Source organism: Emys orbicularis, chromosome 2, assembly GCF_028017835.1.
Source record: "Emys orbicularis isolate rEmyOrb1 chromosome 2, rEmyOrb1.hap1, whole genome shotgun sequence".
NCBI lineage: Eukaryota > Metazoa > Chordata > Testudines > Emydidae > Emys > Emys orbicularis.
In genome coordinates, this window is record NC_088684.1 from 15103362 (window position 1) to 15123092 (window position 19731).

At 44.3% G+C, this 19731-nt stretch overlaps 1 protein-coding gene across 1 annotated transcript in view; it reads left to right on the plus strand.

The window, feature by feature from the left end:
- The window catches only part of ZFAT (zinc finger and AT-hook domain containing), a 151300-nt gene that overhangs the window by 43272 nt on the left and 88297 nt on the right, over nt 1-19731 (plus strand). The window contains exon 4 of the mRNA XM_065398805.1: nt 11770-11943. Coding sequence (XP_065254877.1) covers nt 11770-11943 — 174 coding nt within the window. The remainder of the gene's footprint in view (nt 1-11769; nt 11944-19731) is intronic.

The following is a 19731-nucleotide window of genomic DNA, read 5'->3' on the forward strand; positions in this document are numbered from 1 at the left end:
AATAAGTAGGTTTGTTCATCAACAATGGAAAGACAAAATGTATGGCTATCAATGTCCCAAAAGTAACCATTAGTGTGGCTAAAGAAACACTCAATGAAGTAAGTAATTTTCTCTATGTAAGGAGTGAGATGTACATTGACAGCGACATCACACTAGAGTCAAGCAATGAACATCAAAAACAGCAAACAACTTCCATAAACTTGAGAAGATTTGGAAAAGTAGCATGATTGGCACTGGCACAAAAATATGATTTTTTTTTTTTTTTTTTTAACACCAGCATCATGTCTGCCCTCCTTTATGGAGCAGAGTAAAGAAAATCTGCAAAAGAAATTGACGAGAAGATCAACTCACTCCAAAGTAAATCTCTGTGGAAGATCTTCAGAGACTATTGGAAAGAGTTTCTTGCAACGTCAGAAATTCTAAGTTGAGCAAACCTATCTAAAGCATCAAATGTGGTAAGAAGACATCAGAGGACGTAATTAGGATGCATTTTAAGGGTGCCACCAACACGACTTCACCCTAGAGAAACGTTACACAGAACAATAGAGAAAGAAGCCAGATCCATCAACATGACACTCAGAAGCCTGAACAGACTGGCAAAAGATGAAAATAAATGGCAGAAACTGGTGGACACCCAATGCATCTATGGTATAGGAGGGTAAAGAAGAAGGTGCGGCAGTCCTAATTAGCATGCACTAGCTTAGTATGTGTAAGTTCTATGTGTAACCATTTCAATTTTATATGGCAGTTTGAAATTTCGCTATTGGTCTTAAAAATTAAAAGCACCAAGAAATTTAAAAAGCCACAAAACACTAGCTGAGAACTTACGCACACACACAAGCCAGGAAATTCAGTTATGGTTTCCACAGCAACTGTAACTCTACCACATTGTGTAATTTATTAAGGCTTAAATTAAAAAGTGTATTCAGCAATATTAAAAACCCTACATACACTCTCTGGTGCCAAATTATGATTGCTGTGGCAACCATGTCTTTAAGCTTCTGTGTATGGAATGGTATAATGCTATTCTACTTTTAGTTGATAATTTGAGCTGTTCTTTCTATGAAAATAAGCTCATGATTATAAAGTGCACTTACTGGTTAAAAGAGTGGTAAAGCTAACATACCTTTTCGTATGATTCCTAGGTTGAAACTGGGTAATAACACATTATTCACTTATTTACTGAGGAAAAATTAGTTTGGTTAAAATATGATTAAGGGGGTTATGATAAATTTACAAATATTTAAAATGTGTAAACTCAGCTGTGATAGGCATTATTGAAGTAAAAGGGAAAATATCAAGAAACTTCTAGACAGTAAGATGCATTAGGCTGTGGAGCAGTCTCTTGAGTGAGATGTCTGAAGCCCTATCATATGGGACGTTTAAAACTAAACTTGACAAAACACTGCCAAATTGTACTGGAGTCAATCCTATGCATTGTTCACAAGGAAATGAACTGAAAGACCTAACAGGTCTCTATCATTTCTCACTTCTATAATTCTGTGACTTAGCTGGACCTCTCAAAAATCTCTTGAATCCCTGCCATTGTTTCACAGCTGATGATCATGTGGTCACCAGAAGCTTTGGTGGTGCAATAACATTGCCAACAATGGACATAGACCGCATATCCAGTCAGGCCACGTTAAGGCCTAGCTAGAGATTGATCTGGGTGGTGCTTTATCTGCAAGGAGGCTACATTCCTTTGCATTTGTGATGATGATGATTGTTTCAGGTGGGAACAGCCACTCTCCTCTCTCCCCCCAGCAGGAACACAGCTGCATAAGCAGGGTCTAACTCCATGTGACCCTGTACATGGCCAGCACCAGCAGCGAAACAGCAGAGAATCCCCTGAGCCCTTAAAGGAGCCGAGTCCCTGCTCCCCCAGCCACTTTTCTCCCCTTGACAGGGACACAGCTCCAGCAACAGCAGCTGGGTCCAGCTCCAGCTGGCCCTTCACGCAGCCCACACTTGGGGGAAAGACAGGGGAGAACCTTCAGACACTTTTTCACCTTCAGCCGCTTCTCACTTTTCAGAAAATTTGTGTCAATTCTCAAAAGGTTCAGTGAGGCTGTGATTCCCCTTCCTGTCCCTCTCTCAGCTCAGGAACCACCACTGGGAAGGAGGCTGCCCATGGGCTCTGTTCTTCTACAAGGAAGCAGTCCCAGCCCTGCTCCTCCAGTCTTCACTGCCACCCACTTTTCAGCTCTGGCTCAGACAAGACTAAATGGTAGGTGCTACTTCTCTTCCTCTCTCCTCTCCACCTCCCTCCCAAAGCAGGTAAGAGTAACAGTGGCGTCATGATAACAGAGACAGCTTATTTCAAGGAAGTGGATGTGTGAAGCCATTTACACTTCCTCTTGAGGGGGTCAGACCTACCATTTATTACTATTTCTACTGCTGTTCTACCATGCTTCCAGCACACATACCAGTACTCCAGGAACATACTGTTCCAGGTCCACCCATTCCCAGGACTCAGCCAGGTTACAGCTCCAAAAGATATCCAACCAGACCTGCCTTTCCCAGGGCATATGGCAAATGAGGTAACTATTCTTCCACTTGGAACATCCAATGGCAACATTTACTTCATCTCCTATCACAATTCAAATTGGGAGGAACTGTCCAAGAAAACAGAAAAAGCAGAAATAAGAAACCAGATTCTGACACTTTGGTTTACTTCCCCAGAACTGAAGAAGATCTTTCTGAGGCTTGAAAACTTGTGCCTTCCACCAGCAGAAGTTGGTCCAATAAAAGATATTACTTCACCTTCCTGGTGTGTCTCAGACCAGATTCTAGACATCTAACATCTGTACACACTGCACAGGTCCACTAGGTAGGCACAGGTCAGAAGCAGACAGCAGAAAGTATCACAAACTAAAGTTGGTGCTGATTAATGCAAGATCTGCTGCTAAGAAACAAAAACCAACACACAACATCATCAGTTATGAAGTGCCTGATATAGTCTGCATCCCTGAGACCTGGCTAGATGATCCTGCAAACACTGTGCTAGCCCACCTCGTCTCCCCAAGGTACTCAGTACACCACAGACCCAGACAAGCAGGTGGTACTGCATTCATCTCTGCAAACATCAAATGCAAGAAAGATGCCTCAGATAAGACATTTTCATTCTACTAACAGTGGAAACAAGAGCCAATGCCAACACAGATTTTTATGATTATTTACAGGCCACTACAGACAAAAGGATACAGAAAAATGCTCACTGACACTTTGTCAGTAATGGTGGTGAAATACCCCAGACTCATTGTCCTGGGAGATTTCACAATTCAAATCGACTTGGCTACAGATGCAAAAACCCATCTCTTCACTTTCTTCCCTAGAACTTTCACAGATTATCTCTGGTTCACTCACCACAGCGGGTGATTCCTTGGACCTGATCTTAGGCCTAGATATCAAGATAGAGGACATTACAATCCAGTCACTGTCTTGTCAGACCGTCATCTCATTAAGGCAGTGGTCAGAGACCTTCCAGCACTCAGGCAGCAATAAAAAACAGTGATCCTGATTTGACCATGAAGACTCATGGATTCCAACAAATTCCAAAGCCTGCTAAAAAGACAACAGCACCCCACCCAGAGGACGAGGAGTCTGAGAATCGGTGAATCATTGTCATTCTACACTGGCCTCAGCCATTGGCACACTTGCCCCTAAACAGTCCCTTCCTTCCCATCACCCACACAGAACTTCTTGGTTTTCTGACAGTCTGCACTGGCTGAAGAGAGGGTGTGGAAACTTGAGTGCTGATGGCAGAAAACAAAGGCTGATTTAGACAAGATGAAACATAATAAATTCTTCAGAGCCTATGGTCAGGCTGTATTACCAGACAAAAATACCTTCCTATGAGCCTCCACTGGGGCGGCCAAATCCTGCATCAAGGAGCTATCAAAGGTGGTAAATTGCTTCATCAGTCCCAAGTGCCTACAACCTGCATCAGAGCCAAGCACCACACAGTGTGAAGAACTATCCTACTTTGCTGAAAGGATCACACATTTGGGAAGCCTTCTCAAACAGCATGGATCCACTCCACCTGCACCCACCAACCCACAGCTCACCTGCATTTCCCAGAGTTCACTTATCAAGAAATTTTGAATACCCTAAAAAAGTCCAAACCCAAAATTTATTAATCCAGCTCATTCTCTTCTTGGTTTGTGAGAGAGTCATGAATACCAAAGTAAGCTTCTCTTAAACCAAAATAAGTGTCTATGCAGGAGGCTGTACTAGTTTAAATAAATCAGATTAAAATTCAACTTAAGTTAAACAGGTACAATTTTCTTATGTAGACAGGGGATAACATTTTTCAAAGATTCTAAGTCACTTAGGAGCCTAAATCATTTTTGAAAACTACTTGCTATCTTAAGTCACTTCGGTGCTTTTAAAAAGTTTACTTATGACTGTCAATAAGTAATTCTCACTTCTCACTCAAATGGGTGTTTTATGCAAATGTAATCCCGTTGGTGTTTAGAGAGCACGGCTCCTTTAAAAACCTTCCTCAGGCAGAGGAAGTGCTGGTTGTTTTGGGGGGAGGAGAGTTGAAGTAGGGGGAGTAACTGGGGCAGGTGTGTGTCTGTAGCTCCAAACAAGAGGTCTACAGCAAGCAGGCCCATCTGTAGCAAAGCAGCTGAGCCAGCCCAAAGCCCAGGAAGGACGGAGCAGTCGACCCAGGACAGGAGCCAGGAGGAGCACTGTGCCAGGAAGGAATCACCTGAGATGGACAAACTGGAGCCGGACCCAGTATCACAGTTACCCAGAGCTGTATGGGGCTGTGAGTACTGGGTCTTGTGACTGCGTTGGGAGTAAGGAGGGAGGCTGTAGTTAGCTAAGTGGGGAGATTGTCCCTTTGTGAGTTTGCAGATTGTGGCAGAAAAGGGCACCCAAGGGGTTTGCTGGGGAAAGTATCTTGGCGCCGAAGACGACCAGGTGCTGAAGACTCACTACCAGACTGGAACTCTGCCCAGGATTCCTAAACTCTGAGTCTAGATGCATTGCTCGGTGTCTGTCCTTTTATATTGTGGCAGGCACATGGGTCTCTGTGTTGGATGTAACCTTTGTTTTATTGCCCCCCCTCTTTCTCCCCCCCACCCAGTCTTCTCTCCCTGTTGTTTTTCTACATTCATCCCTCTGATTTGTGTGTGTGTGTGTGTGTGTGTGTGTGTGTGTGTGAGAGAGAGAGAGTTTAGTCCCGGGGGTTAGAAAAGGTGCTCTTGGGGTAGAAAGGAGTTTACCTGCTGTGTTTCTGCATGTGCCTTCATTTGGCCAGAGCTGCCCTACAGAGCAGACTCCATTTTGGTCACAAAAACGCTATAGCAGGCATGGCCAAACTGGCTTGTGAGCCGCCTGTGGCTCTTTTACAGTTAAAGTGCAGCTCGCAGAGCCTCTCACGCACCCCACCCCATTCTTCGCCTACCAGACTGGGTTGGGGGGGAGCTTGGAGCTTCTGCCCTCTGGCAGGGTGGTGGGACTAGGATCTTCTGCCCTGTGGTGGGACTAGGGCTTTAGCCCCACTGGGAGCATTGGGGCAGAAGCCGCATGCCCCGGCAGGCACTGCCCCGTGGGGCAGGTTGTGCATGTCTTGCAGCTCTCAAATTCCTGAAGATTATTGTATGCGGCTCGGAGGGTCAGTAAATTTGGCCACTCCTGTGTTATACTTACACAAGTAATTACTGATTTCACATAAAATTTTTGCATGGCCAGTTTTGAAAATTTACAAGAGGAATTTCCCCCTCCTCTTGGATCAGTGCAACACCTGCATCCTGTAGACCCCTTGCGTGGCCAATGGCTCCTTGGGCATGATTAATAGCTGGTGTCACTTAGAGCAGCCCTGAGGTTGCTCTCAACTATGCCAGACCCAGGGTAGAACTAGCCACAGCTGGAACCCTGGCTCCCTCCCCACACTGTACTTACTGGAGAAGGGAGCCCCTAGGCCTGATCTGTAGCACCATAGTATCTACCTCCGCAGTGGTTCTCAAACTAGGGCCGCCGCTTGTTCCGGGAAAGCCCCTGGTGGGCCGGGCCGGTTTGTTTACCTACCATGTTGGCAGGTTCAGCTGATTGGGGCTCCCACTGGCTGCGGTTCACCGCTCCAGGTCAATGGGGGCTCCAGAAAGTGGCGCGGGCCGAGGGATGTGCTGGCCGCCCTTCCTGCAGCCCCTGTTGGCCTGGAGCGGCGAACCGCAGCCAGTGGGAGCCATGATCAGCCGAACCTGCGGACACGGCAGGTAAACAAACCAGCCCGGCCCGCCAGGGGCTTTCCCTGAACAAGCGGCGGCCCTAGTTTGAGAACCACTGCTGTAGAGGCCTAGTGGAATAAAGAAAAACTTAAAATCCTTCAATGAACAGCACTCCAGCATGCCAATTAGGTACTGGTAGTGGTGCCTTGAGGACGCACCAGGCATGCCTCCAATTAAGGCTGCACGTGGCAGCACCTCCAATTAGGGACTCTGATCAGAAAATTGGGATGGTTGAACAGTCTAGTTTGAAATAACATTGAAAATATTGATACTCCATGGATTTGACAGTAGCCTTTCTCATCACCACCAATTTGAACATTCCTTACATGTGGTATAAAGATCTGGCACTGCATTATATTACTTGTACAAGCACAACTGGGATTTAAAATGCATTTCACTGGACAGGGAAGGTCAATATATTAGTCTGTTGAATCGAAGTGCCAGCTGTTCAGACTCACTGCGTGATGTGCCTTAGCAAGGGGGAGCTGAAGTGAGGAACTTCATTTAAATAAAGCTGTTACGAGCAAGCAAATACTTTGGCTTACCATTTGGCAAAACTTTGTTTAGACCTTCTAAGCTGAATGCATTTCATTTTCTTCTAAATCAACTTAAAACCACTCATGAAGCTTCATTTATAATACACCAGGAGTATTATGGGGTGAGGTGTCCTATTTGGAGAAAACAGAGAACACTCATGCCAGAATGCATAAACTACAACAGTGAAGGCAGAGTTGTTTATTCCAATGAGATTACCTCAGCAATAATTTAGTTCTCTCATATTAAAGAGAGCCAGTATCCTCTCCCTCGTTAACTTCGAGACTGGCTTTCCATTGTAAAGCTGTTTCCCCACACCACCCCAGTATCCACGAAACAGGTCACTTCCATTTCAGATTTTGTACATGTGGAGAGTCTCAGAAAAAATATGCATTAGTTATGTTTTGAAAATTTTTGTCATGCGTTTTTGTCAGGTCTTAACTCAGAAATAGCATGGCCTTGTAAATTAAAATGAGGTTTAGTCGAAAGATCTTGGCGGGGTCATTCTCCACTCTTTAGTTCCTGACCTTGGGGAGCCTGAGCAATTGCAACTCCCATAAAAGTCAATGAGACTATGCAAATGAGTGAGGATTGCTTATGTGAGTAAGGGCTGCAGGATGGGACATGAGAGGTTTTGTAGGACTTGGCTGAGACCAAACATTGTCTAGACAGAAGTTTATCATATACATGTTGTTTCAGACTTGCCTCATCAATGATCACAACACTGATATTCAGCATTAACTGTAACTTGTAATTTACTGATCAGTCAAATTTTACCTCTTACCAATTCTTGACCCCTAGTTGGATCTTTTTGATAACAGCATTTCTATTGCATTGAACATATTCTAAGCACCTTTGCAAATACTTTGACTAGTTCTGCAAGGTGCTGAGCATCCCCAGCTTCCACTGAATACAATGGGAATTGAGTTGCAAGACCTTGTTTGAGACACTTGACACAGTTCAGGATTGAGCCCACTATCAAGAGTAAAAGATATTTTTCGCTTTAGAATTATTTCTTCATGTTTAGCTTTTAGCAGCCTGCTGCAACTGAATTTAAAATGAGATTTTGATAAAGCACTATTGTCCTGAGAAATTCTATAAGGATTCTATATAGTGTTAAATTGATCTACTGTATGCTGGTCTAAAGTTAATTATTTCTGCACACCCATTTTTAAGACTGTCCTAATTTACAGAGGTTCAGAGGTGGACTGTCACAGTGATCACCTTGATTGATCTGTCCTTCAGCCCGCATATAGATTGCGCGGATCACAACACGTTTTCCATTCTTCTTGTATCCTGGCTTTCCTTCTCCATGTGCGGCCATGTCTTTTCACGATAAAATCTTCCCTTCTCTTTGGAGGTCGGCCGAGTGGTCATTTCAGTTCCTGTGGGTACCACTCAGCGACAGCTGCAGTCCATCGATTGTCAGTCTCGCTCTATGCCCAGCCTCTCGCATTTACTATGCCTGCTCTCACCATGTCCTGCGCTCCACTCTGCTGTCTGATCGCTTCACTGTGGACTCGGTCACAGATTGAAATTCCCAGAATTCTTCTTTACATTGCCCTCTCCGTGACAGACAGTTGCTGCGCCTCTGTCTTCGTCAGCGCCCATGTTTCGCTGCTGTACAACATTGCTGGCAGTACTGTTGAGTTGAAAAGGCTGGCGCATGTTGCCTTGTTGATTTTTCCTTGGAGGACATCCTTGATAGAATTGAATGCGCACCAACCTGCTTTGTTCCTTTGTAAGAGTTCACCTTCCTGATCGTGGCACATGTTAATTTCTTGGTCCAAATAGACGTATTACTAAGCTTCTTCTATTTGTTCTCCCTTGATTGTTGTTATTTGGGCTTCTGGCAAGGTATCAGACCGCATAAATGACCACAGGTGAGCAGTATGTAACATAATACATATATTCTCCTTAGATCTTTTCTTGTGTTTGAATTGAAGGAACTGCTATGTCTCTTCAGACTACAATTATTGTATTTTTCCAATTAAAAACCTCTTTGACAAGTTCATTGCTTTCTTTTCCGAATAGTGTTTGTTCACCTTTATCACTTCCTATTTATTGATTGGAGCTTTATTGAATTTTATACTATCTTGGCAAGTTATTTTAAATTCCTAACAGATTTCTGGTCACTGACAGACTGAATCTGTCAGTATTGTCCCATCTGTTAATTAATATTTCTTCCTGTTTAGAAGACTAATTTTTTTCTCTCTTATGTTAGCCATAGCCTACATTAACGCTTTGTGCTATCTTCCTCCACTCTTTGCATCTAGCTCTGAATAGGAACCCAGGGAAGGAATTGTGCCTCAGAGAGGGGGCACAATTTGGAGCGGGGGAAAACAGGTGATCAGTCCCGGCTCTTCCCTTTTGCCTGCCGTGGAGGTGCAGGGAGGCCGTGTAGAGGAGTGAGTATGGGGGATCTTATTTCCCCATATAATCATGCAGCTGTGTAGGGCTGGTCCATTGTCTGGCCCTTTGGCAGTAGTGCTTGAATACAGCACTGCAATAATAGCTTTAGAACACAGTTTTTCGTTTAGTGCTATGGCAACTGTATTATATTTAAAAATCTGCCCTCATCTTTATATTTTTCTCTTATTTTCAGAGGTGTCAACTCCAATCAGGCTGAATCTTGATTGTGAAATTGTTGTTCGCGATGCAAATGGTCTAACAAAAACAGCAGTAATCTCTTAAAACTATATTAATTTACAGATTCAGAGGTGTTTCAAATGGTGATGAGATTTACAAGTTAGTGAGCATAAATTGCATACAGAGATGACTAGACGACAGGGAAGAAAAATATGATGAAACAAATTTTGTATGGGACACTAACATACAATTTCTTAAAATCTTTGCTTTTTACTTCCCTGCTACATTTCTCCCTTGTGGTATATAATCTATACCAGAGGTGGCCATCCTGAGCCTGAGAAGGAGCCAGAATTTACCAATGTACATTTTCAAAGAGTCACAGTAATATGTCAGCACCCCCCTCATCAGCACCCCCCCCCGCTCCCAGAGCCTCCCACCCCTCCCAGCCCCACAGATCAGCGCCTCCCGCTCCCCCCCCGCACCTCTCAATCAGCTGTTTCGTGGCAAGCAGGAGGCTCTGGGGGGGGGGAGGAGCGAGGGCACGGTAGGCTTGGGGAGGGGGTAGAGTGGGGGCAGGGCCTGTGGCAGAGTCAGGGGTCGAGCAGTGAGACCCCCCGGCACATTGGAAAGTTGGTGCCTGTAGCTTCAGCCCTGGAGTCGGTGCCTATACAAGGAGCCGCATATTAACTTCTGAAGAGCCGCATGTGGCTCCGGAGCCACAGGTTGGCCACCCCTGATCTATACCCATGTACTCATATAATGTACATCACTTTTTTGAATTTGGCCTATAATATATCTTTATATAACATAGTTGTGACGTTCTTGGGTGCAATCCAGACCAGTGAAGTTCTGTGTTACCTCCTGCCCTGCAACCTGGGGTACCTTGCAGTGCCCTGCTTTGGTAGCTCTCTCCCGAGTTGCTCGCAAACAGCCTGCCAGTGTGTAAATCACTCCCCGAATGTCTGTGTGCAGCCACAGCCTGTCAGCAAAGACCAGCCACATCCTGGCTTCCACCAGCCTTGGTTATTACTTGCAGGATGACCCCAACACATTCCCAATTCTGAATTTCCCCCCGAAAATGTGTGTTCTGCACTGACCAGCCCTCCCATGGACAGCCTAGATATATTAGGGCTGTTGTCACTCTAAGGGTTTGATGCATAACAGTTTACCACCTTAAATGGGGTGACCACGGTCAAACAATTGACTCCCAGTCTTTATTTAGGCCTAATTTGATGGTGTCCAGTTTGCAAATTAATTCCAGTTCTGCAGTTTCTCATTGGAATCTGTTTTTGAAGTTTTTGTTGTTGAATAATTGCCACTTTTAAGTCTGTTATTGAGTGGCCAGGGAGATTGAAGTGTTCTCCGACTGATTTTTGAAATGTTATAATTCTTGACGTCTGATTTGTGTCCATGTATTCTTTTGCGTAGAGACTGGGAGTGGATGGGTTACTACAAAAACTAATTTCCCATACTAATTTCCATAGTACTCACATCTTCTTGTCAATAGTTTGAAATGGGCCACCCTGTTTACTTTGGTCTCATTACCACTACAAAAGTGATTTTTCCTCCCTTGGTATTCTATTGTTGAGAATAGCCCACTTCCACTTTAATTGAATTGTCTCGTTAGCACTGACCCCCTACTTGGTAAGGCAACTCCCATCTTTTCATGTACTGTGTAATATACCTTCCTACTGTTTTTTTCCACTCCATGCATCTGATGAAGTGGGGTTTAGCCCACGAAAGCTTATGCCCAAATAAATTTGTTAGTCTCTAAGCTGCCACAAGTACTCCTCATTGTTTTTGCTGATACAGACTAACACGGCTACCACGCTGAAACCTCTGGCTTTTAAGGCCTTCCCTCCTAGGTCAACCCTACCCCCTCGTTAGTCACACAGGGGGAGGGTGATCACAAGGCTGATTGAGGCTGATCAAGGATGATCAAGGGAACAAAGGCTCAAACAGTCCTCAATCACACAATCCCAGTTGACCCTGTAACTTAAATAACCTGAAAGAAAAAGAAAAACACAAACAGTCAAACAAAGTCACTCACCCCAAGGTTAGTACTTGCACCTTGTTCGTTCAGCAGGGGGATCTCCTTCACTCTCTCTCAAACTCCCCTGTTTGCGGTCCTCTGTTCGCTAGCTCACAAAGTCATCAAGTTTCAGAAACCTTTTGGTGGGATTTTCAAAAGTGGCTGTGTGATTTAAGAATACACATGACTCTAAGAGGGACTTATGCTCCTAAATCACTCAAGGGCTTTTGAAAATCCCACCTTTTATTTTTAAATCTGCTTTCCCTAATACATATAATTACATTAAGTATCTCCCCATTCTTTCCACGGTGTAAATATATAACAACATTTCACTTGTACATAGTTATGTTCTTTTTGATGTTTGCTCTTTAGGTAATGATTCTGACGTTGACCTTGACAGGAAGGAAGATGAGCGAGAAAAAACTCCGAAGAGGCCACGGATACAGAAAACTGAGAAAACTCTATCCGCAAAGGAAGGCGACCAGATTTCAGGAGCTAAAAATCCTATTATAAGCGTGGTTTTGACAGCACATGAAGCTATTCCAGGTAACCATAATTATTCACTATATAATCAGATTGTTTTTAGTTCGTGGGTATTACTTAATGCTCACAAAATATAAATAAAGTAATTGGAATAAGGTTAATAAATGTTCAGAATATTTGTGATCTGAAAATCAGCAATATTTAGCAACCTTTGGTCATCTCCTATAACGGCTCGCTCCTCATCTGGCAGTTACATAACATTCAAAGCTGTCCTCAGCTTTCTTTAAAGGCCTGATGTAAAGGTATGAAAGAGAGTTTGGAGACTTAGGAAAAATAACTGAGTTTATATAGAGTAATAAAAGTATGTAAAGGATATTAAAGAAGGAGCTGAAGATATGAATGATAAATCAATAGAAGAGTAGAAAACCATTCTTTTTTCCTTTAATAGCAGCATCATATTTTTAGGACCTGATTTATGTGTACAGCTACCTTAAATGTGAGTGCAAATCAGGTATTTGCAAGCACAAATGATCAGTTAGGTATCTAATTGGACATTTATGCATACAGATAGTGTACACATGCAGTATTTGAGTGTACAAATTAGGAGTGCAAGAACAAGTATGTTTCTGTAAATCAAGTACTTGAATTGATATTTAATTGAGTATTTTATGGCTGTGTGCAAAGTATTTTGCACTTCTATAGTAATCTTTTCATCACAGGATTTCAGACTTCTTTACAAATGTTAATTATTGACTCCGTAAAACCAAGCCTGGGCATTTGTCTGTTTGGGCCCTTTTCAGTGGGTTACAAGGCTAGTCTGTAAGGGCAGTGTGATCGCCAACACCTTTCTGTCCTCACATGTGTGGGGATGAGGTAACATCTTCTTGAAATGCCCATCCTCTAGCCATTGCAATGACAGTGGGAATAGGCAACTAGTTAGAAATTTGTACAGCTGTACAAGTGTGGGCATGGATATGAATAGTGCCCTACCAAATTCATGGTCCATTTTGGTCTATGTCACGGTCATAGGATTTTAAAAATCTTAAATTTCATGATTTCAGCTATTTAAATCTGAAATTTCATGGTGTAATTGTAGGGGTCCTGACCCAACAAGGAGTTGCGGGGGGGGGGGGGGGGGGGGGGAGGTCACGGTACTGCCACCCTTACTTCTGCACTGCTGCTGGTGACACTGCTACCTTCAGAGCTGGGCAGCTGGAAGAGCAGTGGCAGCAGCAGACCAGAAGGATGGCATGTTATGGTATTGCCACCCTTTCTTTAGTGCTGCTGTGTGCAGAGCTGGGCCATCAATCAGCAGCCACCAATCTCTGGCCACCCAGCTCTGAAGGCAGCAGCACAGAAGTAAGGGTGGCATGGTATGGCATTGGCACCCTTACTTCTGCACTGCTGCTGCTGGTGACGCTACCTTCAGAGCTGGGCAGCTGGAGAACTTCTTCTGCACTGCTTCCAGCAGAGCTGGACCCTCAGTCAGCAGCCGCCGCTCTCTGGCTGCCCAGCTCTGAAGGCAGTGCAGAAGTAAGGGTGGCAATACTGCAACCCCCCTAAAATAAACTTGTGACCCCCTCCTGCAACTCCATTTTTGGATCAGGACCCCTTATTTGAGAAACCCTGGTCTCCCCCCATGAAATCTATATAGTATAGGGTAAAAGCACACAAAAGACCAGATTTCATGGCAGGAGACCAGATTTCATGGTCCGTGACGCATTTTTCATGGCCGTGAATTTGGTAGGGCCCTAGATACTAATATTAGGATTGTCTGCGTATGTGGCTTTGTGTACATGCTTCGGGGTGTATGAGAGTATAGGATATATGGGAGAGAGAGAATCTAGGGATAAGGAAGAATAGGAAGGGAAAGTAGTATTGCTGAATTGTGATTTTATTGCAAGTATCAACATATTTGTCATTTTTCTTCATGACCCAGCTTCTACAGTGAAGTGATTGTGAGAATTTTGGGGGGAGAGAGGGTGGTGGTGGGTTTTTTTTTTTAAGTAATTTTTAGGCTTTGTGTTTGCAGAGAAAACCCTGAAAAGGTGACACGAATATACCCTAAGGGCTCAGAAGCCAGAGGCAAATAAAACAAACCTCATATTTTATTATTTTTAAGCCAAATTTGTATTTTGAGGTCTGACTACCGATTTTTTAAGGTTTGCGGTTGGCAATATTTTAAGTATGAAAAAATTAGGAAGAATGCAGAGGTAAAGAGAAGGGAAAGGAAAAGAAAATGTACTTAAAAAGATGAAAGCAATGATAGCCAATATAGAAAGAAGGGAAAGAGGGACAAAAAAGGGAAGAGGTAAGTAAGAAAAGCAAGAGTGACTGACTGTTATTTTATTTTTGTTTGATAAACTTCAATGCCAAAATTTTACAATAAATAAAAAGGCAAATGTTTGTTATACACATGAATGATCCATAAAATTTTAACATAACTTGCTTCAACTTACCCGAGATGTTTGTGTATAATATCCCCTAGATAGAAAGAGCTCAATAAATTGAAAGGAGTTATGGTAATATATTATTCTTCAAATAGATTTGAAGGCATCATTTACATGCATGAGAATTAGCATTTTGCATAGAAGTTCCCAGCTATAATATATGTAATAAAAATAGAATCAATGCCATTGGAGGCAATTATGGATTATTATCCTCGCTCATGATCCTCACTCATTAATTAAGCCTCACTCATGATCTCACGATAGAAGTCTCAAATGTGTCTCAAACATTTGAGTATCAGAGGGGTAGCCGTGTTAGTCTGAATCTGTAAAAAGCAACAGAGGGTCCTGTGGCACCTTTAAGACTAACAGAAGTATTGGGAGCATAAGCTTTCGTGGGTAAGAACCTCACTTCTTCACTTGCATCTGAAGAAGTGAGGTTCTTACCCACGAAAGCTTATGCTCCCAATACTTCTGTTAGTCTTAAAGGTGCCACAGGACCCTCTCAAACATTTGAGAGTTCTATCCCGAGATCATGATTGAGGCTTAATTTAACTTAGAAATCGCTGTCAGCGCCGGGTGGCGGGACTCTGACTGTCATCATTTGGGAGTTTTGGCTGGTATTAGAAAGGTATTACATCTGTTATATTCACAGGAAAACTATTTGTTTGATAAAATTGTTTTACTTTATTTTTCTTACAGTGCATTACATTCATAGTCTTTCCTGCTATATTTTACTCCTGAGGGAATTATGTGCCAAAAAATTATGCGCACAATATTTTAAAATTTTGCAAAATTCTGCAAATTTTATTTGTCAATAAATAAATGTGGCTCCAGCATGGCAGTGGGGAGCACAGGCCACTGGTTGCATTGAGATGGGAGATCACCCTGGAGCCCCCACTTCCCCCAGTACAGGGACTCAGCAGTGAGCCTGCATTTGACCCTGACACAGTACAAGAGCTGGGCCTGCCCCAGAAACACCCAGGTGTGGGTAGGAAGGCTCAGCCCAGCAGGATCCAAGTGTGGAGGGGCTTAATGTGGCAGGATCCAGATGTGGGGTGAGAGGTTTCTCTGTGGGGCAATCTGGGTGTGAGCAGCTCAGTGGGAGATCTGGATGCACAGAGGCTCTTTGGGGGGTTCCGGGTGAAGGGGCAGTGGGACTCTGCAGGGGATCCGGGTGATGGTGGCTGGGTTCAGCGGGGGGGTCTGAGTGTGGGGAGATGGGGCTTGGCAGGAGCGTCTGGCTGTGGGGGCTTGGAGGGGGTCCGGGGGCTGGGGGTGTGTGGCTTGATGGGGTGGGGGTCCAGATGCAGCTGATTGGGGCTCAGTGGGGTGGGGGTCTGGGGGTGGGGGGCTTGTCAGATGGGTCCGGGTATAGGGAGGTAGGGCTTGTCAGGGTGAGCGTTCGATGGGCCTGCTTAATGAGGATCCCCAGCTGTTGTCGAGGGGACGCTGCATGCTGGGATCCCGCTTCCCCTGTGATTCCCCTATCCCCTTTTCTTCGCCACCCCCTCCCCCCACTCCCACATTCCCCTGCCACTGCCTCTTCCCCCCCACCCTCCCACCCCATCTTCCCTCATTTCCCCCACCCCCCTTACCCAGTCCCACCGCGGGCACTCGCTGTTCCACAGAAAATAGGAAGGCTCCCAGAACACAGAAGGGGGAGCACAACCAGCACTATGACCCAGCGTTCAGCTGCAGAGTCAGCCCCCTAGCTGGGCAGCTCTGCCTTTGCAGGCGGGAGGTGGCAGTGGCATGTAACCCTGTGTGCCCCCCATGCCTTGCCTCTGCTTGGGGGGGGGGCAATCCCCCCAAAAAACTGCACACATCCCCCCGCAGCGTCCCTGCTGTTTTCTGCAGGGAAAAGCAGGAAATGTGCCTGGTGCGGGGGTGTTTTCTGCTGCGGCCACGCAGTCCTGCAGAATCCCCCCAGAAGTAAGTCACTGGCATGCACGTACGCTCAGTCCAGACCCCCCGATGATGAACACGCAGGATGATGAATACACGCCTAGCTACCCTCCCCCATCTCGGAGGCTGCTCTAGGCACGCTGAAACGGATGTGCTGCCGGGGAAGATGCATGTGTCCCCTGGCAGATTTTTTTTTTTTTTTGGCATTTTGTTGCACAGGGGCCACAGAAAAATGCCGTCCATATGAATTCTGTGCCCCCCGCATCAGAGCAGAATCCCCCCAGGAGTAATATTGGTCATTCATTTACGGTTTTGAGCTATTTTGATGTCTCTGGAAATTCTGAGGTCATTCCTTTTCTCATAAATGCTTTTATGTGTACACCATCATAAAGATGGCTTTTAACACCTTTCCTTTCATTTCCTGGAGATCTTTCTTTAGTAGAAAGTTAGTTTATTGCTGCAGACTGTTGCTGAAGAATAAAGAAAAAATATTTCTTCCCTCTGACTGTACTAGATCAGTGGTTCTCAACCTTTCCAGACTACTGTACCCTTTCAGGGTCAGATTTGTCTTGCGTACCCCAGGTTTCAGCTCACTTAAAAACTACTTGCTTACTTTTGCCTTTTTATGTCTGATTTTGAATCACAGCGCACTATTACTGAACAATTGTTTACTTTCTCATTTTTGCCATATAATTATACAATAAATTGATTGGAATGTAAATATTGTACTTACATTTCATACTTGAGCCTATTTTTCACTTGTGAGCCTTGTCCTAAAGCCTGAGCCCCAGGCAGCGGGGCTGAAGCATGTAACATAGATTCACTGGGCCCCTATAGCGTGGAACCTCAAGCATTTGCCCTACTTGCCATCCCCTAATGCCAGCCCTGCACTTGCCACCCCCCCACACCTGTCCCATGACCCCACTGGGGTCTGCAACCCCCAGGTTGAGAAACACTGATCTAGATGAGTTTGATGTACCCCCTGGAACACCTCTGAGTGCCCCCAGGTTGAGAAACACTGAACTAGATCATGTCAAGTTCAAGACTGTTTAAGTGCTGTCACTGCAGCATTTTCATCAAGCATTAGCACTCTATAGCCACCTGTCATCTAAGCTGAGAACTTTGTATAGATACCCCTTTTTCCTTAATGTGGAGTGTTATAAAATCCTCGTTGAAGATGCCACATAAGGTTTCTATTACTTAGAAAAATGGACACTCCAGAATTAGTAGGGTTTCATCTATAGTTTTGAGAAAGTGATCATATTCAGGGCTTTTCTACACTTGAAACGCTACAGTGGCACAGCTGCAGCCCTGCAGCTGCATCGCTATAATGCCTCAGTGTGCACACTACTTACAGTAGTGGGGAGGGGTGCTCCTGTCAACATAAGTAATTGCACCTCTCTGAGGTCTGGTCCACACTAACCCCCCACTTCGGACTAAGGTACGCAAATTCAGCTACGTGAATAATGTAGCTGAATTCGAAGTACCTTAGTTCGAACTTACCGCGGGTCCAGACGCGGCAGGCAGGCTCCCCCGTCGATGCCGCGTACTCCTCTCGCCGAGCTGGAGTACCGGCGTCGACGGCGAGCACTTCCGGGATCGATTTATCGCGTCTAGACAAGATGCGATAAATCGATCCCAGAAGATCGATTGCTTACCTCCGGGTCCGGCGGTAAGTGTAGACCTACCCTGAGAGGTGGAAGAATTCTTCCATAGACCTAGCGCTGTCTACTCCAGGGTTAGGTTGGCTTAATACATTGCTCAGGGATGTGGATTGTTCACACCCCTGAGTGATGTAGCTGGGTCAGCCTAACCTTTTAGTGTAGACCAGGCCTCAAATAGCGTGTCTCCTTTTTCTTATGCAAGATGCTTTCCAAATGGTTGTATTAGCAGCTGTTCAATAAACGTTTATTCTGCACTACTTAGGTCAGGTTCAGGGACACTGTTTTATATTGTGTTTACTGTAGATTATAGCTAAACAGATCTTTGAAAATCCCTTTAGAACAGATCAGGGGGATTCTAATTTTTCAACAAGGACAGCTAGACAAGGTTTGATTATTTTTTCTTTCATAGAATGAATGTAGAGCTCAGGAAAAGTAATGGATTGACAGCCTTAGAAACTTGAAAGCTTATATTAACCCACAAAATAAGTATAGCTTGAGCCTCTTCCCATGGCACTGAAGGACCTTATTTGTTAGTTGGAGGGACCCCATGCTCCCAGAGGTGAGAGGGAAGATTAATCAATCCTTGACCTCTGATTAAATTGACTAGTAGGCGTTTGTTGTTATTAACATCTCTCCACTAGAAATTGCACTGATCACACACAGTTATGCTTTCAGTTAAAAGCATTTACTCTTAAACGTCACTGACTGGTGTTTTTCTTTGATAGTGTGTACGAATGTGTTAATGGCCACCACTGGGTAAATACAGTGTCAAATCCTCAGTCTTCTATTTTCTGTTAATTTCATTTTCCCCTCCAGCATGAAGTGGCATGTATAGTTCCTCTGGCCACTGCTAATGCTGGGCCCCGTAGGCTTAGTGTTTCCATCTTCCACACCCATGGGTTGGTTTTTTTTATTTTAGTAATCTGGACCTGAAACTGACAACATAGTTTATCCCGCTAAGCTGATGGTAGAAAGCACCTTCAGCACAAGGGACTCTCTGACTTATAGGTCACAGGAAAAGTGTCTAAACAGGGAAGGTAGCTTTCATGCTTGGCAACCCATTGGATTACCACAGACTATGCAAAAGTCCCCATCACCATTGAAAACAAGAACTGCTAGCCAAACAAAAAGGTAATATAGTACACAAGAAATTGGCTACAGTAGATATATACCATGTCAGGAATTACAATATTACTAACAGCATATCCCAGCAGACAGAATCTGTCTAGAACTAAGAATATGATATCCCACAGGAACTATCTATAAAGTAAAAAGATAACAAATTCACACCCTCTATTCCCTACTTGATCCCTGTTCCAATTGGTTTGAGAAGCCACAAGACAAAAAAATCCCAAATCAGGAAAGGCCACAGCCACTTGTTTAGAGGTTTGCTACATAACCATACAATACCAATCCTTCACACACACCCAGGCAAAGGAAACAGGGACCAACCTCAATGGTCTGTTTGAAATTACAAAACATGTCGGAGCCATAGCAGAGTCATTTTAGGTGAAGGATGCCTGTGGAATTCTCTACCACAGAAGATCAGGATGAACTCAAATCTTGTCTCTATTAGAGACCAGTCCACACACTTGCTATTTTGTGTTAGACTTTTCTCAAAAGACCTTGTGACACTGGCTGGCAAGATGGAGAAGGGATAAATAAAATCTAAGAATCTAAAATCCTTTCTGAGGTTGAAGCAGAGAATATAGCCCTACTAGGCTTACAATGAAAATTAAACTTCCTGTATTTGGCACCAAGATACTATACTGATTAGTGCAGTTGACCAGCATCTGCTCAGTAACTGCAAGAAATCAGCCAATATATGGTGG